Here is a 21559-nt window from a genome sequence, read left to right as displayed (position 1 = left end):
AACGGTTCTGAATAAGTCCCACAATGCAATGGAGCCTATTGCTAGCGAGTGGATGGTAACCCACTCCAGAGCATGTACTCCCCTGGTACCAAGGCCTTCATCGCCAAGAAATAAGCACTCTCAATGGAGCAGCTCAAAGCCATGCAGGGTGGTTCATGCCTGTAATTCCAGCACTTGAGAGGCTGAGGCAAAAGGATCACTGAGTTCAAAGCCAGCCTGGGCTACCTAGTAAGTTCAAAGGTACTCTGAACTATACAGTGAGACCCTGTCTCCCAAAAACCAAATGAGCAGCTGGGCCTGGGGCACTGTGTGAGTTCCTGGAGCTTTGACTGATCCATGATCTCAGGTCTTTCGAGAGGCAATGCAATGGTCATCACCTCGTGGCTTGGGTGGAGAAGTTCAAATTTCCAGAGGTTGCTCCTGAATGCTGCTGGAGATGGGGCCATCAGCCCCAACTCCACTGTCTCCATCAAGACCAAACCTGCTCACCAAGTTCACAACTGCCGCCTCTCAATTACAGTACCTGGCTCCTGGTTATTTTTTGGCATTGCCACTGGCCCTGTGCTGTCTCAGGCCACATTATCTCTCAGGAAACTGGGTGCCAGCCTTCCAATTGCATATTCAGCCCTGCACCAATAAATTCTCCGAACTCCAATAGAGTACTCTTTTTTTTTTTTTTTTTTTTTTTTCTTTTATCTTTTTCCTTTTTATCGGTACCAGGGAACGAACTCATGACTGCCTGCTTACAAGGCAGGTGCTTATGCCACTGAGCTAAATCCCCAGCCCCAGAGTACTCTTTTAAATTCAAAATAATTGCGGGGCAGTGCTGGAGGTGAACTCAGGGCCTTGCTCAGACCACCCTCGCTTCACCGCTGAGCTACACAGCCAGGCCGAGAGCCAGCCCTGGATGTGGTGATGTCCTTCACAGGCCGGCATTGCTTTCTAGATAAGGTCACAACTCTTCTATCTGTTTTGTGGGTGCCTGCAGCCCCTTGTTGGCTGTCTAGCCTTGTGCCCTGCCTGCTTTCCGGACTGCCCGGCCCTCCAGCTGGAATGTTCTTGCTTTCCTTGCTTCCATGGGGAACTTTCCCAGTGCTTTAGGCCGAGTCCACAGCCCTCCACTCTGTTCTCCCCTAGATCTGTGCTTCCTCCAGCCTGGAACTTGATTCTATTCTCAGTGTTTGCTTATTTATCTTCCTTTGTTCCGCCCACTGTCTCCCACACTCAGGGCCCTTATCAGGAACCAGGAGATGTGCTGGGTGAATTTGTTTCAGAAATGCTTGGTCCTGTCTTCTGCATTTGAGAGTGAAAGTTGACAGTGACTGACACTAACTAATCTGTTATTGTTCACATCCCTGGCAAACAACATGTATCTTACTAATTGAAAAATTTAGTAAAACATATGTAAGTAATTAAAAATTCTATCTTAATAGCTAATTGAATTGGTTAAATTAGTGAAAGGGGCCCATAGAGGAGAGATATATATAGGTAGATGGAACTATATAGACAGATATATAGAATAAATAGATAGATATACAGAGAGAGGCTATATATGAAAGGATATATAGATTATATATAACTAGATAGGATATATAGAGGTGATATATATATGAGGATATATATATTTAAGGATATACAGATAGCTATAGATAGCTATATAGGATATATATAGATATATATAAAGAAGATATATATATATATATATAAAGAAGATATATATATAAAGAAGATATATATATAGACCATATATGTACAGTCTTACCTCTTTAGTCATAAATTTGAAAAACAAAGACGTGTATTACTTGACAATACCACTAGAGCTTAAAGTAAATCCTAAATCTTTTTTCTCATGAGTGTATCATCAAATGATTAGTTTATTTACTTGGTCATATTTCCCTTTTTATTTTGATTTAAATTTGAAATGCACAGCAGTCACGTACATACACACTGTCTGCAGTAGCACACACAAGTAGGATAACAGCATATCCACGATTAACCTTTCTATATAACCACACACGTGTGCACACACACAAGCACACAGATTGTGCCTCTGCTTCTTTGGGACAGAGTTTTAGGTGTAAGATGTGGGTAGAAGGAAACAAGATATTAGAGTATCTTTTCTCTAAGCCGCTGACAAAGTAAATGTTGATATTCTTCATTTTTTTCAATCTCATTGAGTGCAAAAGTGTGTTCTGGGCCTCCCTTGACTATACAGCATCCCCTCCAGATTCTGTTGGGCGTGTAGAGTAGTTTCCTTGGTGATGTCCATTCCCATAGTTTGTCCTGCCTTTTCTTTGATGATTAACCTTATCTTATTAATTTTGAATAGACTTTATACAGTATAGTTGTTATCACTTCATCTCTCATTTACATAACGCATATTTGTTCCAGATTTATTGTTTTTCATTAACTTTGTGGTGTCATATATAATATTGCCTGTACTTTTTTTGTATTGCTTCTACATACTTAGCTTGTATACTGGTTTTTATGTGTGTGTTGTGTGTGGCCACTGTAACAAATTATCACAGACTTAGTGTTTTAAAGCAATAACAATATATTTTCTCACATTTCTGGGGACCAGAAGTCCGCAGTCGGTTTCATTGGGCTTTGAAGAAGGTTTCAGGGGACCATGGTCCTTCCAGACGCAGTAGAGAAAACTCTATTCCACACCTCTTTTGGCCCCTGATGGATGTGCATTGCAGGCTTGCTGGTGTACCCCCATCTTCTGGGACAGCACATTCAAATCTCTCTCTGGCCCATGTTGACACTGGTTTCTCCTTTAGTTGTATCAAGCCCTCTTCTGTTTCTGTCTTAGAATAATTTAAGTCAAGGTATAGGGGCTGCATTTGGGACTATCCCTAGATAACCTAGGACAGTCTACCAATTACAAGACCTTTGTTTAATCACATCTGCAAAGATCCTATTTCCAAATAAGCTAATGCATTGACAGTTCCAAAGATCAGAACCTAGTGTCTTTGGTACCATCCTTTGGCCTATTGCAACTTGGTTAAAATTTCTCTGGGTCTAAAACTGTACTGTAGTTACCTAGATTTTTTCATGGAAGCATTAACATTCATTTGGACTGGGTATATACTTTTCCGGGCAATATAATAAAAGAGTCATTCCATTTGTCCTAGATTAAACCATATTATCCTTCACAGATTAAATTAAAACATCATCTTTGTTATTTTTTCAAATTTCATTTTTGTAATATTTTAAAAAATTTAAATTTTATTTTAAAGAGGATAAAGCCAAGCAAGATAAAAACAGAATAAAGCCAATCAAAAAAAAAAAAAAAACAAAACAAAACCAGTGTAAGTGACACAGGACTTTAAAACAATATGAAATCAACAATGGTTACCACAATGCCTCTTGTTATCTTCAAAATAGCTGCCTGTACGTTCAGACATAGTAAAAATCAAACAAAACAAAACAGAATAAAACCAATAAAAACAAAACAATGAATGCAATAAAGGATTTCAAAACAAGACAATAGTAAGTCCAAAATTGGTAACATAATGTATCTTGCTATCTTTGAAATAGCTACCCATGCCATCGGATATAACAAAGTCAAACAAAACAAAACAATAAAACCCAACCCAACGAAACAATGAAAATGATACAGGGCTTCAATACAAGATGATAGGGAATCAACAATGGCTATCACCTTCAGAAGGAGATCCCCATGATACTACATTGTGTATTGTGAGGATAACAATACACAATACACAGTAGATGATCAGACCACCAGCCCTAGACCTGCAAAGTCAGTGAAACACCAAACACCACAAGCATCAAATTGCATTTCACCTGAATAGCTCTCATCGCTGCCTGTGTTTCTCCAGATTGGCGGTTTCTTATGGGTGGGGTGGGTTTCTTATGAAGCAGGAGCTTGGGTCTGGGCTGCTGGCAGCCCATGCATGGCACTGGTTCACAGGGAGGGCTTGCTTCAAGAAAAACAAGAAGGAAAAGAGACAAACACCAGCAACAAAAAGCCCAAAATAAAAACAATAGAGGCTATCAAAACAAGATGACAGGAATGTAACAGTGATTGTTACTCTGCATAGTTATGTTCAAACATGTTGCTTAGATTACCAGATATAGACATGCAAAATTGATCTAATCATAATCATCTTTGTTACTGATAAAAAAATCTTGTGCATAGCATTTTGGGATCCTGTATTAAATTTTCGTATTTATCTGTCCATAATATTTACTTTCAAACTATTATAGACATTTATGGTTATCAACTTCTCTCTGACAGCAGACATTGTTTCATTTCATGGATTTACTGTGAAATGTTTACCTATTCATAGCTTTCTAGAGAATACGTGCATTTATTCTTTTCATAGCTTTCTAGGGAATATATACATTTATTCTTTTCTCACTACGTGTTAGGATAATCTTAAGACTAAGTTGTTCAATTTACAAGTAGGTCAGATTTATTTACGAGTTACTTGTTAAAGTCTGTTTCTCATTTTTGTCAGATCTGAGCAGAGAATGAAGTATAAAGACTATGTGGTAACTCATTCAGGCTTATTTATAACAGTTACAGGACATGCTTTTCCAAATGTTTCTTAAACATTGTCCTGTGCAGGTTTAATATATAGAATGAGAAGTATAAAAACATATACACAGTCAATTTTAATGATAGTGTATTTACTTTTTATATATCTTAATTTATTTTCTTTTGGATCTGTCCAGTTTGAAGGAGTAATATACTACAATACTCTTTTCTTTTCTGTCCTTCCTTTTTTTTTTTAAGTACTGGAAATTGGACCCAGATCCTTTGCACTGAGTTACATTCTCAGCCCTATTTATTTATCTTCAATTTTGCTAAATCTATGAATTGTCTGAGAAGGGTTTAATTTGTGATCTTCATGCCTCAGCTTTGCAGAGTGCTGAGATTACATGTGTGTACCACTGTGTCTGTCCTGTGGTACAGTTTTCACTGCGTTTCTGTTAATATTTGCTTTCTATATTAGCTGCCCCTCCATTTGAAGCTTACCAGTTCATCAGTGTCATGGCTCTGTAAGTTGCATTACTGTGTAATAAGTCCACTTTTCCTAGCTCCTGCTTTTAAGTCTTCCCTTGATCTTTCCAGTGAAATCATTTATCTTATTTATCTTATTGGTTCTAGTAAGTGTCCCTCAAGCTTTTTCATTATCACATTACTTAGGAGACTTTTAAGGCCTGGATATTTTTCTTAATCTTTTCTTTTAATACAACAGGTACACTGTGTGTGTTACGTGTAAAGCTATGTTTCAATATGAAAAAGAGTAAGATTCTCTCACCCACTCGAGAGCCAGTTCTCAGCCCCTTTGGAACACTAAGACGTCGAGGCCCTGGGGATGCCCGGAGTACATTCCTGGTAGATGTTCTCCTGTACCATGTGCCTTTTAAGACTCCTTTTTCAGCAAGTGTGTCAAACACTTAACTGTACATTTCTCATCATGCATTTTTTTCTCCCTGCCTCCCTCTTTGATGGTGTTAATACTTATGACCTGGTTAGTCTTTCTTTCCATCTGGTCCTTTTATAGGGTACGAAAGCCCTGTAGTCTCAAAATCTTTGTATATCTATAAAGACTTTTTTCTGTCCCTCTAGTGGGTGAAAGCCTAGGTTTTCTCAAGCTCGAGTCTTAGTCCACGATGGAGCATCCTAATGTTAGCTCAAGTCTGTCTCTCTTGATGCTTTCTGTTTCTGGTGGCCAGACAGTACAGGAATTTCTTTGTCACTTATTTTATGCAATGTGCTTCTCTGACCTCTCTGTGCTCTGTCTTCAGATGTGCTGTCAACTTTTCTTAGATGTTGGTCTTTCCCCCGCTTGCCTAGAGGCCTGGCAGTCCTTTTTACTGCTCAGTCTTAGATGGCAAGATGCCTCTGTCATATGGTCACTTCCCTGCATCTCATTTCTCTCTAGTCTCCCTTTCATGCACATGTTTGTGTGCACATCATTTGAATTTCATGTTGTTCTCTTGTCAGTCTGTCTTTTATCGTCTGATTCATGGGAACAGCCAGTGAACTGGGAGGTTCACTCAGGTAGAGGAAAAGGTTCGTTCCCTACCTGGCTCGCACAGGTCTCCTACGTTAGGCAGACTCTGTGAAGTCACCAAAGACCGGAGCTGGGTCTCTATCCTCGGGGTATAGCTTCCTCCCCGGGGCAGACTGTACATCATAAAGTTGTTGCAGGTTCATAAAAATTTGACTTAAAGTAGGTCAGCATGCCGGAGCCACTGTCTTTGAGATGATTTATTTAAACTTGAGATGTTGGCCTATGTTTTTCACCAAAAAAGGGCAAGATTTTAAATGGCTGGTGTTTTAAAAGCTAAAGGGCTTTTGCTATTCCTTTATTAAAAAGTGATAAGTGAGCTTAACGCTCAAAGCACTAAAGCTTCTTGCAGATCTGTGTGGAGCAGTGTTTAATGCCTTTGGAAGTTATTACATTCTGAACGTTGTAGCGAAAATGACTGACGGAGAGATGACAGACTGAAGATGGGAGATTTAATAGAGTTTCACCTCGAGCCCCAGCACAGGAGTTCCACCAAGCCCAAGTTCATTACAGTGAGCATGATGATTGAATTTTTAAAGATTTCTTTGATAAGTGGTCAGCACATAAGAGCAAGTGAATTTGTTTGAAAATGTGGGCCCACTAGGTCTCCCCAGAAACACCAAGTCTCTGTGTGAGCAGGAGAAATGCATCTGTGCATCTGTGTTGCTCCTATGCATCTGTGTTGTCTGGCCCCTGCAGACAGCGGCCTAAGTAACGTGACAGGAGCGAGGTGAACTGCTGGGAGGGAGCCAGAGCTGACTAGCAGGGCTGCAAGGCTGTGGAGCCCAGAGAGCCTCAGAGCCCCAAAGCACAGGAACCCAGGGCTCTCACTCCCCAAGCCCTCTCCTCTCTCTACTCACGGTAAACTCACACTGACACTGACATCACCAACCGGCTGCTGCCTTGTCTTTGCTGTCCTTTCTCTGTGTCTCTCCGCCTTCCTTCCCCCTCCTCACTCCTGCCTCTTGGGAAAGGCGTGTGTGTGTGTGTGTGTGTGTGTGTGTGTGTGTGTGTGTAACTGTCAGGTGCACTCCCACGGGAGAATACCCCGTTTGGAGTGAGGCTGTGTCCAGGCTGTGGGGTGCAGGGTAATGTGGTTGCCTGTGATGAGCCCCACTTGGGGCCGTCTCAGTTTCTGCCGACACGATGTGTGGCCTGGGGTACAGCTCCAGCTCTGTCCTCTGGCACCCCAGGTGCATGGGCTTTGGCACAGGGGCTCCGCCCTCCTGATGTCCTGGAGCTTTAGGGCTGAGTTGCAGGACTCACTGCTTGCATCCACATTTCCTTCATCCTGTCGTCCTAATCAACTAATCCTCCATAAATAATCATTATCAGCAAACCATTTTTATCAAAGTAAGTTAAAGGTTTGTCTTGTGTGAGTCATTAAGATCCAACTTCCATCTGGTCCTTGAATGTGTTTATGCTTATGGTCCAATAGCCAAAAAAAAAAACCTGAAAAAAAATCAATGGAGGAAGGCCATTTCCCTTTTATGATAAAGAGAGGAACTCGATAAAAGCACAGGCGGGAAATTAAGTAGGGTAATATTGTAGTCCCTTCCCGGAGATAAGGTAATGTGTGCAGAGCTACCATTATTAATTCTCCCTGAGAGTGAAACTTATTATAAAATGTTTATGCGTGTGAAATTTTATAAGGAAAAGCTTCATTTTTATTTTGTTATTTCAATTATTTTTAGCCAGAACATGAGTTGAATTCAGAAAAATAACTTTGAAATGAGAATGAATTCAGGTAAATCAGTGATGATTACCTATGATTATTATCCATCATTCCCCCTGTGGTAGCTAACAGGTAAAAGATGTTTATAACTAAGTCCTTCATTCTCATAAAACCTTTTAAAGTAAATAGTATCATCTCTATTTTTTAGAGACAGAAACTTGAGGTGAATGAGATTAAGAAACATAATTTGCAACCTGGAAAATCAGCTAGAATCTAGATCTTTCAGGATCAAAATAAAGCTATTTAGTATTTTCTGTTGCCTCTTTGTGGGTAGATAACCCACAGATTTCAAGAGCTAAAGAAGGCCAGGTTCGCACTGTTCCCCTGAAACTATTATCACAAAGACTCCTGAATCACACAGCACTCACGAAGACAATGTAATGTCTGTTGTGCTTCTACTCTATTCGTGTAAACTCTTTTGAAAGAATTTCATAAATCTGTGAACACTAATTGTTAGAGGGTAAAGTCTTGCCTTTTATAAATTGAATGAGTGGTTTTAATTTTTAATGAGCTAACATATTCCTTCTAAAACAGCAAACATTTGTGTTTTCTGACTTTCTTTATCTTTGAATATTTTCCCCCCAGGGTCAACGTCTTTTTGAAAAGTTACTCCAACTGACATCACAAAATATTGAAATCAAGCTAGTGAGTGATGTGACAGCTGATTCAAAGGTATTAGAAGCCTTGAAATTAAAGGGTAAGGCCAAGGTTGATATGCTACTCTGCCGCTGGCTTTTCTGTTAAAACCTTGAGTTTAATTTAAATAATATATAATTTCTTCATAATAAGTACATTTGCTTTAGTATGCTTTTTATTTCTCCTTGAAAAATAGCTAGATTAATGAAGAAACTAATTAATTAATACTACTGTGATTTCTACAAAAGTTAAAATGCTAACTAATTTCCTAGGCATTAAATGATAATTATTTAGAAAGAACCTTTTTACTCTGATCACTTCAATGATGTGATTAGAAAGAAGAGCCATTTCCCATGAGAACAGCAGTGGATTTTATTTTTCTTTTGCCCATTATGTGAAAATTCTCTTCATGTTCCATGTTCTTTAAAATAATCTAGTCTTTTCAGTTAAGTATTCAATAGAAAATTCAGTTTAGACACTTTTAACTTTAAAAAGTTAAATTAAATTAAAACTAACTATCCCTGACAGAGAGGTAAATTGTAAACCAAACCTCTTATAACTGCTTCTCTGCAGAGCAGTGACCATACTCAGTGTGAATGGGAATTCTGAAAATTCAGGTTGCACTGTGTTTAGCTTAAAAACCACGAAGATGACTTTACCAGAACCTTCCGTTGCATTCAGTGACAGGAAGTATTCCTGTCCAAAAAAAGTAAGACAATAAATAAACAAAAAATCATATTACCTAGCATAGGAAGGGAATTAAGCAAATTAGTTTTATATGCAATTTCTACAGGAAAACAATACAAGGAAATCAAAACCCTGAAGAAGAGACTGTCTGGAGCAGACAAAGACGGTATCAGAAACCATATTCTTAGGTGTACAGCATGATAAAATTGCAAGCCAAGGAGAAAGGGATAGCAGCTATCACACTGCATGAAAAGCTCAGGTGACTGACCCTTCTGACCTTATCTGCTAAAAGGTAGTGAGATCACTCATCTCACTGGGGGGCTAAACCCTATCCCTGGGCGCTGTTTGATATTTTTAAAAAATCTTTAAATATTTATTTTCATTGAAAGAAAATGTGTATGTATTTGTCATGTGTAACATGTTTTGAACTATGTCGTCATTCCAGGATGACTGCATTTAGCCAAAGAAACATGCGTTATTCTATGTTATTTATGTTTTCATGTGTGAAGAAAACATTCAAAATCTGCTTAGCAATTTTCAAGAACATAAACACGGTTGCTAACTCTAGTCACTGTGTTACACAGTAGCTCTCTCTTCTTTCGGGGTGATCTGTCCAGTTGCACAGCCGCAGAATAAAAGTCACCCAGGAGCTGGGGAACCTGCATGCTGAACCCCACCCTGTGTCTCTTGCTGATAGGACAGTGCTCTGTGGTTCGGGAGATTAGCACAGGCTAATGGGTGTTCACTTGTTAGAATCAGGAATGGATTTTCCTCTGACACCCTTCTCTCCTGTGCATAGATACATGGAGTTTAACATGTACTGCACAGATATATGTGTTTCGTTAGGTTTTGTTTGGTTTGGCCAGAGAGTTCATGTGTGGGGTTTGGATTAGAGAGTTAGCTGGGTGGATGATAAAACAGGCAGGCAGACAGGGTATCCAGATATGCTAGATAGATATAGATAGACAGAATGGATACATATACTAGATAGATGATAGACAAGATGGATAGATATCCTAGATAGATAAGATGGATAAGTATATTAGCTAGAGGATAGACAGATAAATAGGTATACAGATAAAACATAAATATAAATGGTAGATAGATATGTAGATAAAGATAAATACAGATGATACAAAAATATAGATGACAGCTACAGAGATAAAGGTAGGCATATAAATAGATACTGACCATACACAGATATAAATGATAGATTGATAATCTTCAAGAGTTAACATTAAAATTCTAGGTTTTTCTATCTTTTTTAACAGTATTGTCTCAGTTCTTCTGTTGGCTTGGTCAGCTGTTTTTTATTTTTGAAGAGATGGGGCCTTGCCATGTTGCCAAGGCTGGCTAAAATTGAAGGCTCACCCATTCTTCCTGCCTCAGCCTCCCAAGTAGCTGGGACCACAGGTGTGCCTGTCTGCCCCTGGCTGCTGCTGTTGCGTTTCTGGCGTTTCTGTTACCCCTGTTTGTGAAGACAATACAGCACGCCCTTGGAGTGGCCAGAGTGGCCGCTCCCTCGCTGGGATGGTGCTAAGCTATCTACACACACACACACACACACACACACACACACACACACACACACTTCTTGTCACATGAACACTCGTGGTTGGCTCAGATTCTCTGCGACTTGGGCAGAATGACATTTGGGACTCTCCCTCGTTGGCACTGTGTGGCAGGCACACAAGCTAATTAGCCTCAGGTCCTAATGAGCGCTGGTTGGGCATCTTCTGCAGTAGATATTTAACCGATGCTTATTTGTGACCACATTTTAGTCACTTAACACATGATTTTCATATTCTGAATAAGTCTACAGAGCTTTCACTCATCATAAAAAACCTGAGGCTCAGGTGGGAGGATCACTTGAGGCCAGGAGTTCAAAACCAGCCTGGGCAGCATAGGAAATCTCCAGCTCAGGATACAAAACAAAGAAAAATAAAGCAAAATAAAACAAAAAAACAGGGAAAAATAACCCCAAAAGGAAAGTATGTGTGAGCATCAGAGTTGTATGGATTTTATAACTTAATGCAAGCTGCCCAGTTTCCATCTCAAACTTTTTACAATGTGATTTTTGAGCTATTTACTCCAAATCAATGGAGTAGGGATTTTAGGCCTATTGAGGCACTTTTTAAATATGAATGAAGCAAGCCTCGCTTCTCCTCATCCTTCTACAATGATGCTCCTGCCCCGAGTCAGCTATGGACTGAACCCCAGAAACCTTGGCCCATGTCAACCCTCTAATCCTTAAAGCAACGAGTGCTGGGCCTGTATTATCCCCAGGAGCAGCGACAGGAAGGCTGACTACTGCGGTGTGATTACAGTGCCCTTCATCCCACATCTGCAAGTGCCATTGTACAGAAGCCCAAATATTCCCCAGGGCTTGTGTTGTCCTAGTGATGTCCAGGGGCCATCAAGAGCGTGGCCTCCCCTGGGTGAGGTACTGATCTGGTCACCTTCTATTCTGCTCTGGCAGTGGCCCAGACAAAGCTCAGGGTGGCCTCACTGCCATGCAGGCCAAGTCCTCTGTCCATCTCAACTTTCATTTCACGCTGTCAGAGGTAAAGCCAGCCCGGCTCAGGCTGGAGGACACCAAGGCAGGGGTCCTAGTGCTGTCTGCAGAAGCCACGGTTCACTGCACAGAATCCCATCTCCCTCCATTCTTGGCAACACACCACTGTCGTTAGCTGCGGCGTGGGTGCTGTGCAACCTGTTCTTGTTTGAACACATTCTATGTTATCAGCATAACATTTAGAAGCAGATACTTAGGTGTCTCCTAGCTTTGTGCCATAATTCTAGACCTGTCATTGCTATGTGATGCCACCTGAGGTAAGTTACTTTCTCTGAGCTTCTATGTCTTTTTCAATAAAATGGTGATAAGAACAGCCTCCCTGGCGGCTACGGGCATTAAATTAGATAATGTATAAAAATCATCTGGTAATAAACCACTAATAAGTGATATCCGTGGTAGCCATTGTTGTAATTTAGCCAGAGCTATTATTTTTGAGTCTTACAGTCAGCACATTTGTGCAGGCTGGATTCACTTCTGCCTGCAGCGCAATCTGCTCGGTGATCTCCCCGTGAAAGGAGGGCCTGGTTCCAGGTCCGTGTTGCACAGCGCCTGGGGAATGCAGCTGGTTCATCTGGCTGTGTGGCCGAGCAGTCACTTCTGAGGCTCCGTTGGGGGGGTGGGAATCAGCCAACAGATACCACTTGTCTGTGTTTCCAGTTTCTGTTTTAAGAGGCCCGCAAGTTGCATTTTCAATTCCATGTGTCTAAACTTCCAGAAGAGTGCATCTGATCATCTGATTCATATAAGATAGAGGGGAAAGAAATGCTCAGCCTATCAGATGTCCAGTATGAGTTCATGTTCTCTGCAATCAAGGAATGAATTTTAGGAACAATGGAGGTTAAGAGCAGGTTACTGAGAGAAAGAAAACTTCTGTCCAAGAGAGACAGAGGGATCCCAAGTGGGTTGCCAAGGACCCAGCCTTCTTTTGGGATTTTGTAGAGCAAAACTATGAGGTGAGGCAGGTCCAAAGTGGGGAAAAATGGGAAGTCACAAGGCAGGCGGGCATGAGGTGGGACAGAACTATGACGGCTAATACAATTGCCAGTGTCACTACTCAGGTGAAATTGATTAAATTGGGATCAAATGGGGAGACAGTTACTTAGCAAGTGGTCATGAATACAGAACAGGACCTTTGGCTGTAGGGGGTTGAGTTAGTGACTCTTGGTTTCCTCAGGGTGATAGAGACCCATTTAGAATATCAGTCCTTAGGATGTGGGTGCATTTGTTTGATCTTTTGTCTTGAGGTCTGGCCCACAGCAGGAGGTGTCTCTCCTCCAACTTTGCAAGATACTTGGTCTTCTGCACTGGCTCCTTAGAGGGCCCAACCCTGTCTGACTGCCTATAATATTTCTAATTAACTCAGCTGCCTATAACAATGCCAGTCATCTGTTTGCTCTAAAACAGAATCTTGTGAGAGAAGTTCTATTTTTATCCATGAACTTGGCATTTTCAAGGAAACCATATGCATTTCTACAAGACGAGTTTAAACAGTTTGAGCTCCTGGTGGCTTTGTGCATTTTTGTTCTGGAGACGCTTGAGAGTGTGTTCAAGAAGTAAAGAGGAGAAGAGTATACATTTACAAAGAGAATAAATCATAACTTGTCCCAATGGTTTGCATGACCACCATTGTTAGCAACTTGCTTCTTAATTTCTTCCTGTTAAATTCTACAGGGTTTTCCTACATTTGGGTTCTGATGGGGACTAGAGATTGGCTCTCTGGCCCACTGCTGCAGGCTTTGGGAATTTCCTGTTGATAGAACTGTGGGGAGGAAGGAGGAGGAGGACTGGGGCGGCTGAAAAGATAAGAAGTATGAAATATAAATAACCTTTATTTTGGGAATGCGGGAAGAGACACCCCCGACCCCCTGGGGCGTGGCATCTCCACCCCGGGGCCAGCGATTTCTCTGTGGAACACGTGGAGTGAGGCACATAAGTAGCCTCGGCCTGGGGTGGAACCTAAGGGGGCTTTAGGGATGCACAGGTAGCCCATTGGTCTTAGTTTGGCACCAGAGGTAATTCCTAAGGGTGGGAGGAGATAGGAGCTTCCTGGCTTTACTGGCTGCAGTGTCTGGCCTGGGCCAAAACCCTTTCACCTGCCTCACTTGGTGTCGCCACCCTGAGAATACTCACTGTGTGCATAAGTGAATGAGATCTGTGACTTCTGTGACTCTAGGTCCTGTCTTCCAAATGGACACCCTCAGTGTACCTACTTTTTAGTCAGTGCTGGGACAGCCAGTGTGCACTTAGACGCCAAGCTCTGCTTCCCTCACAAGGCCCTATGGCTCTGTCTTTTATCTTCCTTAAGAAACTGACCTCCTCATTCTCATGCTTGAGAATTCACAGTAATTCACAGCTGACTTACTAAGTCTCCTACCCAGTATCATTCCTTCTTCCTAAAACTCTGTCTTTCACTTGCTAAGCTGAACAAGTGAAGCAGAGGATGCCCGGCTGGGACTCTTCAGCACAGCGCTTCAGCCTGCCTGTGTTGTCTGAGTCCACCGCTGTCGGCTCCTTTGGCCTTTGGCCTCCAGAGGCTGTCTCTGGTTATCTTCCAAGGCTGAACCTTGCACCCGAAGCAGCCAGTCCCACTTTCTTGGGGCTCACACTCAGATTTCCTCTTTCTAGCCCCAGGTTACAACTGCCTTTTAAAGTCACTCTCTCAACCAGGAATGGTGGTCCTGTGCCTGTAATCCCAGCACCCTAGGAGGCTGAGGCAGGAGGATCACAAGGAGTCCAGCCTGGGCCACTTGGTGACTTAGTGAAACCCTGTCTCAAAGTAAAAAAAAATTTTAAAAGAGCTGGGGATTTAATTCCGTAAATGTGCTGGGCTCAGTCCTCAGTCCCCTCAACCCAAAATGCACTCAATTCTGTTTCTCCTCAACCCATAAATACATTCAAGTCAGAAGGGGAAAAGAAGACCCTGTAGCATGCATCCCAGTGGATTCTTCTAGGGTGAGATTAGAGATTAGAACCCTCATGATCCAGGCACCTCCCAGAGGCCCCAGCTCTGAACACTTTCTTTGGGAACTAAGCCTTTAACACATAAGGTTTTGAGGGTCATTTCAGACCCAAACCATAACTATAAACTTAAATGGAGCAAAGACAACAGGAGCTCCATATATGCTTAGATAACAGCTGGGCCATGATAAGAAAAGGCAGCAAGACCACAGGTGCTGGAGGCAGTGGGCTGTGTGCCGCTGGTGGTCCTGGCCTCAGAGGAGACAGGACCTGCACTGGTGACCCTAATGCAGTCGACCCTTTACTGTCCAGACCTCTGACCCTCAGGTTGCCTCAGCAGCTGCTCTGAGTTGAATACACAAAGACTGTGTACACAGATGTAACCACATCTCAGCTTTTAACACTAGAGTGTCAGCTGGAGTCACCCAAGATGGAACAGCGATCACTCTCCAGGAATTATGCTCAAAGAGGGTAGCTGGGCTATGCTAAGTGAAAAGCAAGAGCCTACAGAAGCAGAGCCACTGTATCACTGCCTCTCTGTTCTAGCATAATCTAATTGTATGTATGTGAAGCAGTCTGCTCTGGAGTGGTAATAAGGGCTGCTTTTGGGTGACATGATTGCAGCTGATTTTGTTCTCTTGTCTATTTATGAGAGAGCATGTGTGTGTGTGTGTGTGTATGTGTGTGTGTGTGTGTGTGTGTGTGTGTGCTGTGTATGTGTGCATGGTGTGTTTTCCGTGCAAGTGTAGCATATAAACCTAAAGCTCAGATTCTAGAATGAAAATATGTCCCAGCCTTGCCACTGAGAGTCACTTGACTTGACTTCAGTGAGTCACTTAACTTCTCAAAAATGTCAGACTTCTGGTTTCTGCAGTGGACTAATAAGAGGAGCTATTGCGTAGGTCGTTCTGACACACTCCATTTAAATATTTAACACAGTGCCTGTGCCTGGCATATGACAGTACTTTAAAATATTTTTCAAAAAACATTTGAGCTCATTTTAGGAAGGCAGCGGTGCTCAGAAGGAAGGAACAAAAGAGCATGGACTGAGAAGGGGAAGTTAGTTCACTCCATAAATCCAGCCTTGAGATACAAGTCCACATCAGGAGGCTGAGGCAGGAGGATCACTGTGAGTTCAAGGCAAACCTGGGCTACAAAGTGACCTTAAAACCAGCTTAACTGCATAGCAAAACCCTGTTCCCAAAAAAAGGCAAAAAAAAAAAAGGATACTAACCCACAGCAGGGTCTGCATGGTGAGACACTGAGCCCCCAGTACAAGCCCAGACTTCCTTGCTCGGCAGATCTGCACCTGGGATGAGTGACCCACAAAACTACTCCCCACCATCCCTTTCCCCCAGGGAATTTCTCTCCTCTATATCCCAGAAGGCTTCGCAGCTGAAAGCACCAATGCATGAATATTGGATGAGAATGAGTTAAAACCACACTGCAGAATAAATCTTTCATGTGCCCCCGGAGAGGGGGGGAGCACAGAAATAAGGCCTAACTCATCCTGACAGGCTTTGGGTGGGTCTGGAAGCCTGACTAGAGCCTTCCTCCAGGGGCCTGCACCCCAGGGCCCCCCACACTGTTCAGGACGGGACAGGCCCTGGATAAAGGATGTTGCAGTCAGAAGAGAAGCTGAGAATGAACCTGCGGACGTGGCCAGGTCCCGTCCCAGGGCCCTGCCTGAGTGGGGATCGTGTGCTTTCTACCTGGGGAAGGCAAGGTGAGGTGGACAGAGCTTCAGCAGAATCTTGATTCTCATTGTGCTTTTCCTGGAATGTAAATCATACTTATTTATAAATTAACCATGCCCGAAAGGCTTCTTTTGTGTCTTTTCCCTACCCCACACAAGTCAGTATTATAATGGGTTCAGTTTTGAAGCACAGAATGGTAACTGTAGTAATTCTTGTGGTTCCCAGACTAGTTGGTATCACCAAAATTTGTTTATAAGCTGAATGGGCTTTCATGGACTGTAGGTATTTTGGTTGGTTTTTTTTCTTCCATTGTTGTTATTATATTTTTTAAATGTGACATATAGTAATTGTACATATTTATGGGGTTCAGCATGAGCTTTCGATACATTTATACAATACACGATCAGATCAAGGTAACTGGTTATCCATCACCTCAGACATATATTGCTTTTCTTGCATTGGGAATGTTCAAAATCTCTATTTGCAGTTATGAAATATTCAATTAGCTGCTTCCCAGGACAGTGGTCCTACTGTACTACGAATCCAGCTGCCTGGAGTCCAGCCTCTCAGTCCTCGCTCACTGTCCTCTCCCCACCTCTCCTCCCACACTACCATTGTGTTTATGACCTTAAAAATGTCTCAGTGACATTTTGGAGGGCGTATGCGTTACGTAGGGTGTTGAGTTCCGTTTGAATTTTTGAGTTTATGTTCCTTATTCTGATCTGCAAACTTAGCTGGGATTTTATTTTCTGATTGGTTGTTTCTGAGATCAACAAAAACATTCTTGTAGTCTTGTAGGACTAGTTGTGGTATTGCCAAGGGAAAACTTAAATAAATCATTCAGCTTCATTTGCTCTTAGTTGACTTACCAAAAAAAAAAATCACCAGATATGGAAGTCACAGTCACATAGCTGAGTGGTACATTAATTAGTCTTCTGCTAACCTTGCTGTGGATGATGCCTCTGACTCAAAGCCAAAACTGATGTCCAGCGAATGTTACTAGACCCTGTCCTGCAGGGAAAGTTTCTTTATATCCAGGCCTCCTACCTCTGTCCTCTGGGGAAAGTAGCCTCTCACCACCTTCCGCATTCTTTGGTGAAAAAAACATGTTTCGTATTCTAACAACTAACCTCAGAATGGACTTTTCCTAGGACTAGGAACTAAAAAGGCACAAATCCCAGTTCTTTCTCATGAGTAACTTACTCTGTAGATTTGTAAAGCCCAAAAGCTTTTATTGTCAGATGTGATGCCTGTGATCTGGGCTGAGGCAAGAGGGTTTGCCGTGAGGTCAAGGCCAGCCTGAAGTGCACAGTGAGACCCTGTCTCAGAAGACAACAAACAAAAATAAAACCCTCATAACCTGCATAACAGCAGCAGCTGTGTACCAGCAAAGCAGACCACCTAAAATGTGCAGCTCCATGGAATCTGAATCTGCCCTGGTGCACACCTGTCTGAAATGCTTCCCCCACCTCACTACATAAGCCTTGTGCAAGCACCCCCTGAACAGGGTGCCGATAGCCTCCCTCTCCTTCCATTTGCTAGCTTCCCAAAGAATTCTTTGTCCTGCCCCAATGACTTGTGCTTTAGTCATTGGCTTCCCAGACTCGGATGCACAGTTAAAACAGCTCTGAAGTTTAGAGACTTTCAGCAGACAGTCAGTGACCACCACTAAGTCATCAAAGAAACTGTGGCCTCCACCCCTGACACCTCAGAACAATGGTGGGCTACACTAAATTTTCAAGAATGTGTTTTCCGAAAGGAAGCAGCACCTTACCTAGTCCCTGACAGTGGTTAGAAGGCACACTCTGGTTACTGTCTCCCTGGATCACCTCTGTCGTATCATTAGAGAATGGAGGCAGCGTAAATGAGGCTCCTACACAAGGTACATCATCCTGTTAAGTGATGGGTTAGGTCACTGATGGGTACACACCTGTCATCCTAGATATGTGAGAGGCTAAGGCAGGAGGAGGCTTGAGGAGCGTGTGAGTTTGAGGCCAGTCTGGGCAACATAGCAAAATTCTATCTCAAAACAATCAAACAAAAAGAAAAGGCAGCTACACATTAGGTAGATGTAAATGAAAGATATCTCCTGATTTCTCATACTGTTGTAAAGAATGATTGGAGCGAGCATTTTCTCTAATCCTAAAACATTCCCTGCCCAGTGCTAGGCTGATACCATTATCTGTACCAGATCAGATGGAGTTTGTGTATGTTTCATAAACTGGGAAGCAGTCATTCTGAGATCGTTGTGAAACCTGAAAAAGATCCAGAAAACTTGGGAGTTGTAAAGAACAGAGAAGAGGTCTGATGCTTCCTAAAATACATCATCACAAGAAACGGATATACCAACTGCTGTTCAATTACTCAGATAAAATTGCCTTGGAAGCCTTGTCTGTCACATTTATGTTGATTCTTTTTATGGAGGTGAAGGAGAATCAAACCAGCTTTTAAGGAGCTCGAGAAAGAATTGAGACCCGAACTCTCTAATGATGAACATCACCTGTTATCACCAGGAAACAGCACGTGTATTCACCAGTCAGCTTGCTGTAAAATCCCCAAGTAATATGATTTACTAAAAGGTGTTTTTTATTTTATCAAAAGACTCACTAAAAAAAATAAAAGTATCTTCATTGCACTAGCAATATAACTGTAGTTAATAATGATAGTTGAAACAAGTATTATTCTGCAAGCTTTACCTGTATTCTTAATCTTCAGGCATCAGTAAGTGTAGATGCTATTATTATGTTTGCTATATATTATTATATTTGTAGATATTTTTACTTTTTTACAGATGAGGGGACTGAGACACAGAAAGGTAGAATTACGTGTCTGAGGCCCAATAATTATTGAATGACCAACAATATCTTTTGTGCTACTTCTTAGCAGATTACCGCAGATGTGTGATTTTGGTCAGTATGTTATGTTATATGTTTAGCAAAGACCTTTAAAAATGACAGAAACATCTACCCTCTTCTGTTTAGTACCCTTCAAATTGTATTGACAGTATTCAAGACGTGTGCCTTTGTCCCTACTATGTGTAAATAATTATTGTGCAATATCTGTTTTGAAATTTGTCAAAGCACAGTTGCTGGCACTTGGTTCATAGCTGAACTCAATAAGAGCAGCATCGTGGGCCTTCGCTAAGGCTGTGTAGGCTGCGGAAATAACAAGGCCTCGGTTTATAGTTCTAGCTCTAGAACCTTCGGCAAACTCCTTATTCATTCAGTTCACTCACTCGATTTTTTAAAAATTTTTTTATCTTTTTATCGGTACCGGGGATCAAACTCACGACCGCCTGCTTGCAAGGCAGGTGCTTATGCCGCTGAGCTAAATCCCCAGCCCCTCACTCTTGCTTTTAACAACTATTTCATCTGGCTCTTACAACGGGCCAGATGGTATTTGTTTGATCTGGACTGGATTTTTTGAAGATCATCTTGGCCGTTCATTGAAAAAGAAACAGAGGACAGTTGAACTGGGGGATCCTGCCATCGGGGGTGCCCCCATGGAAAAATAACAGTGACTGGGGCTGGTAAATGCAGAAAGAAATAAACATATTCAGAATATATTTTGGCGATGGAACTAACAGAACTTCATCGTGCATTAGCTGTGAAATGAGGCTGAGGGAGACAAATTGAAGATGGTCCCAGGGTTTTTCCTATGGACAGAAGATGCCCTCACTTACTGAGGTGACAAATCTGAGGGGGACATGACTTTGGCACTTGGGGAAAGTAAAGAGCTCAGTTTTGCATACTGCAAGCTCAGTTTAATGCTAATTACATATATAACAGAGAGTTTACTCTAGATGTGGTTTCTGTGAGTCTAAATGTCAAGCAGGAGTCAAGCTTTGAGGTATGGTTTGGGAGGTCACAGTGCTGGATGAGATGCTCAGAGGAGTGAGAATACATATAGAATGGGACAGACGACTGAGCCAAGGGGCTTTTGGGCTTTGGGGGTTTTGTGGGAATGCAGAAGCCAGAAAATGTGCCTGGGAGGGTGGAAGGAATGAAGACATGAGTCAATAGAATGAGAAACAGGTTTTCTCTAATCTTATTGAGAAGTTACCAAGTAAAAGCGGAAATGGAGACATCGGCTTTGGGAGCACAGAGCTCTTCGGTGAACTGAGTAAGAGCCACACTGAGATGGGTCGGATGCTTAGGTGAAGGACCAGAGCGAGTGCAGAGAGCACATTCCAGATCGCTGGCTATGAAGGGAAACGGGAAGGCAGCCAAAGGCAGAACAGAAACCACGCTGATGAATGGAGCTAAAGGCCTTGTATGGGAGGATTAGTCTTAATGAGAGATTGTAGACAATAAGTTTACCTTGGAATGAGTCACCCTAATTACAGGCTTCTTTAATAACCTTTAACCGTGAAAGTACAGGGAAGGCAAAAGGGTGGATTTATTGGCGTATTGTATTTTACCTGGAGAGAGTTACAGAGAGAGAATATAAACTTGATGAAAAATTATGCAATACAGAGAAATGATAAGTGCCAAGAAGATAGATATACTGCTTATCCTAATTAGATCATTACACATTGTACAATGTGTGTAATTATTACATAGACACCATAAATGCATGTATTTATTATGTGTCCGGTAACAAAAAATGTCTAGGGGGATACTAAGGAAGAATTAGTTTAGCATGGTTAAAATTGAAGTGTTTTTTACAGTATTTCCATAAAAATGTGATATTTTAAATGAAAATGATAAACACCTACTACCATAATGAAGAAATGATAATTTTTTATGGCTAGTAGGCCAACTCTAACCGAATTAACCGAGTTTTATGGCTAATAGGCCAAGTCTAACCGAGTTTACAAGAAATTGGATTAAAAACTAACAACAAGAATGCTCCAGCACTGCCAGTGTTCTGCAGACATCATCTATCGTGAAGCTGGACTGTGGCTGTGGCACTGGACGTCAGCACCACAAAATACGGCAAATAAGTTTTTTTAAAAATTAGATGTGCGAGAGTGAAAGGTGGTAAGATCAATGTTTTAAAAATGTTGATGAGGTCAAAGTGGAAACAGAATGCCAGTGAGCTAGAAGGAGAAGAATTAGAAGTCAGAAACTGAGAACCTTAAAATCGCGCATTTCAAGTGTCCAGATACTGTTAATAATGAAGTCTGGATACTGTGGAAATGGGTTTCTAACAAGATGGAGAAAGGGGTCAGGAATGATGAGGGCAGGGGAAATGATCCTCAGTGTCAGCAAAGTGTGGA

General features: G+C 41.8%; 1 protein-coding gene across 4 annotated transcripts in view; it reads left to right on the top strand.

Moving 5' to 3' along the window:
* Pld5 (phospholipase D family member 5) overlaps nt 1-21559 on the top strand; it is a 329011-nt gene that overhangs the window by 195456 nt on the left and 111996 nt on the right. For all 4 annotated transcript variants that reach the window (XM_013157760.3, XM_063236753.1, XM_013157761.3 and 1 more), the window contains one exon: nt 8371-8482. In XM_013157760.3, the coding sequence (XP_013013214.2) occupies nt 8371-8482 (112 nt within the window). The remainder of the gene's footprint in view (nt 1-8370; nt 8483-21559) is intronic.

This window comes from Cavia porcellus, unplaced genomic scaffold, assembly GCF_034190915.1.
Source record: "Cavia porcellus strain 051 isolate PalLab524CR breed Dunkin Hartley unplaced genomic scaffold, mCavPor4.1 scaffold_26, whole genome shotgun sequence".
Taxonomy (NCBI): domain Eukaryota; kingdom Metazoa; phylum Chordata; class Mammalia; order Rodentia; family Caviidae; genus Cavia; species Cavia porcellus.
This window is presented reverse-complemented; position numbering and strand designations above follow the sequence as displayed.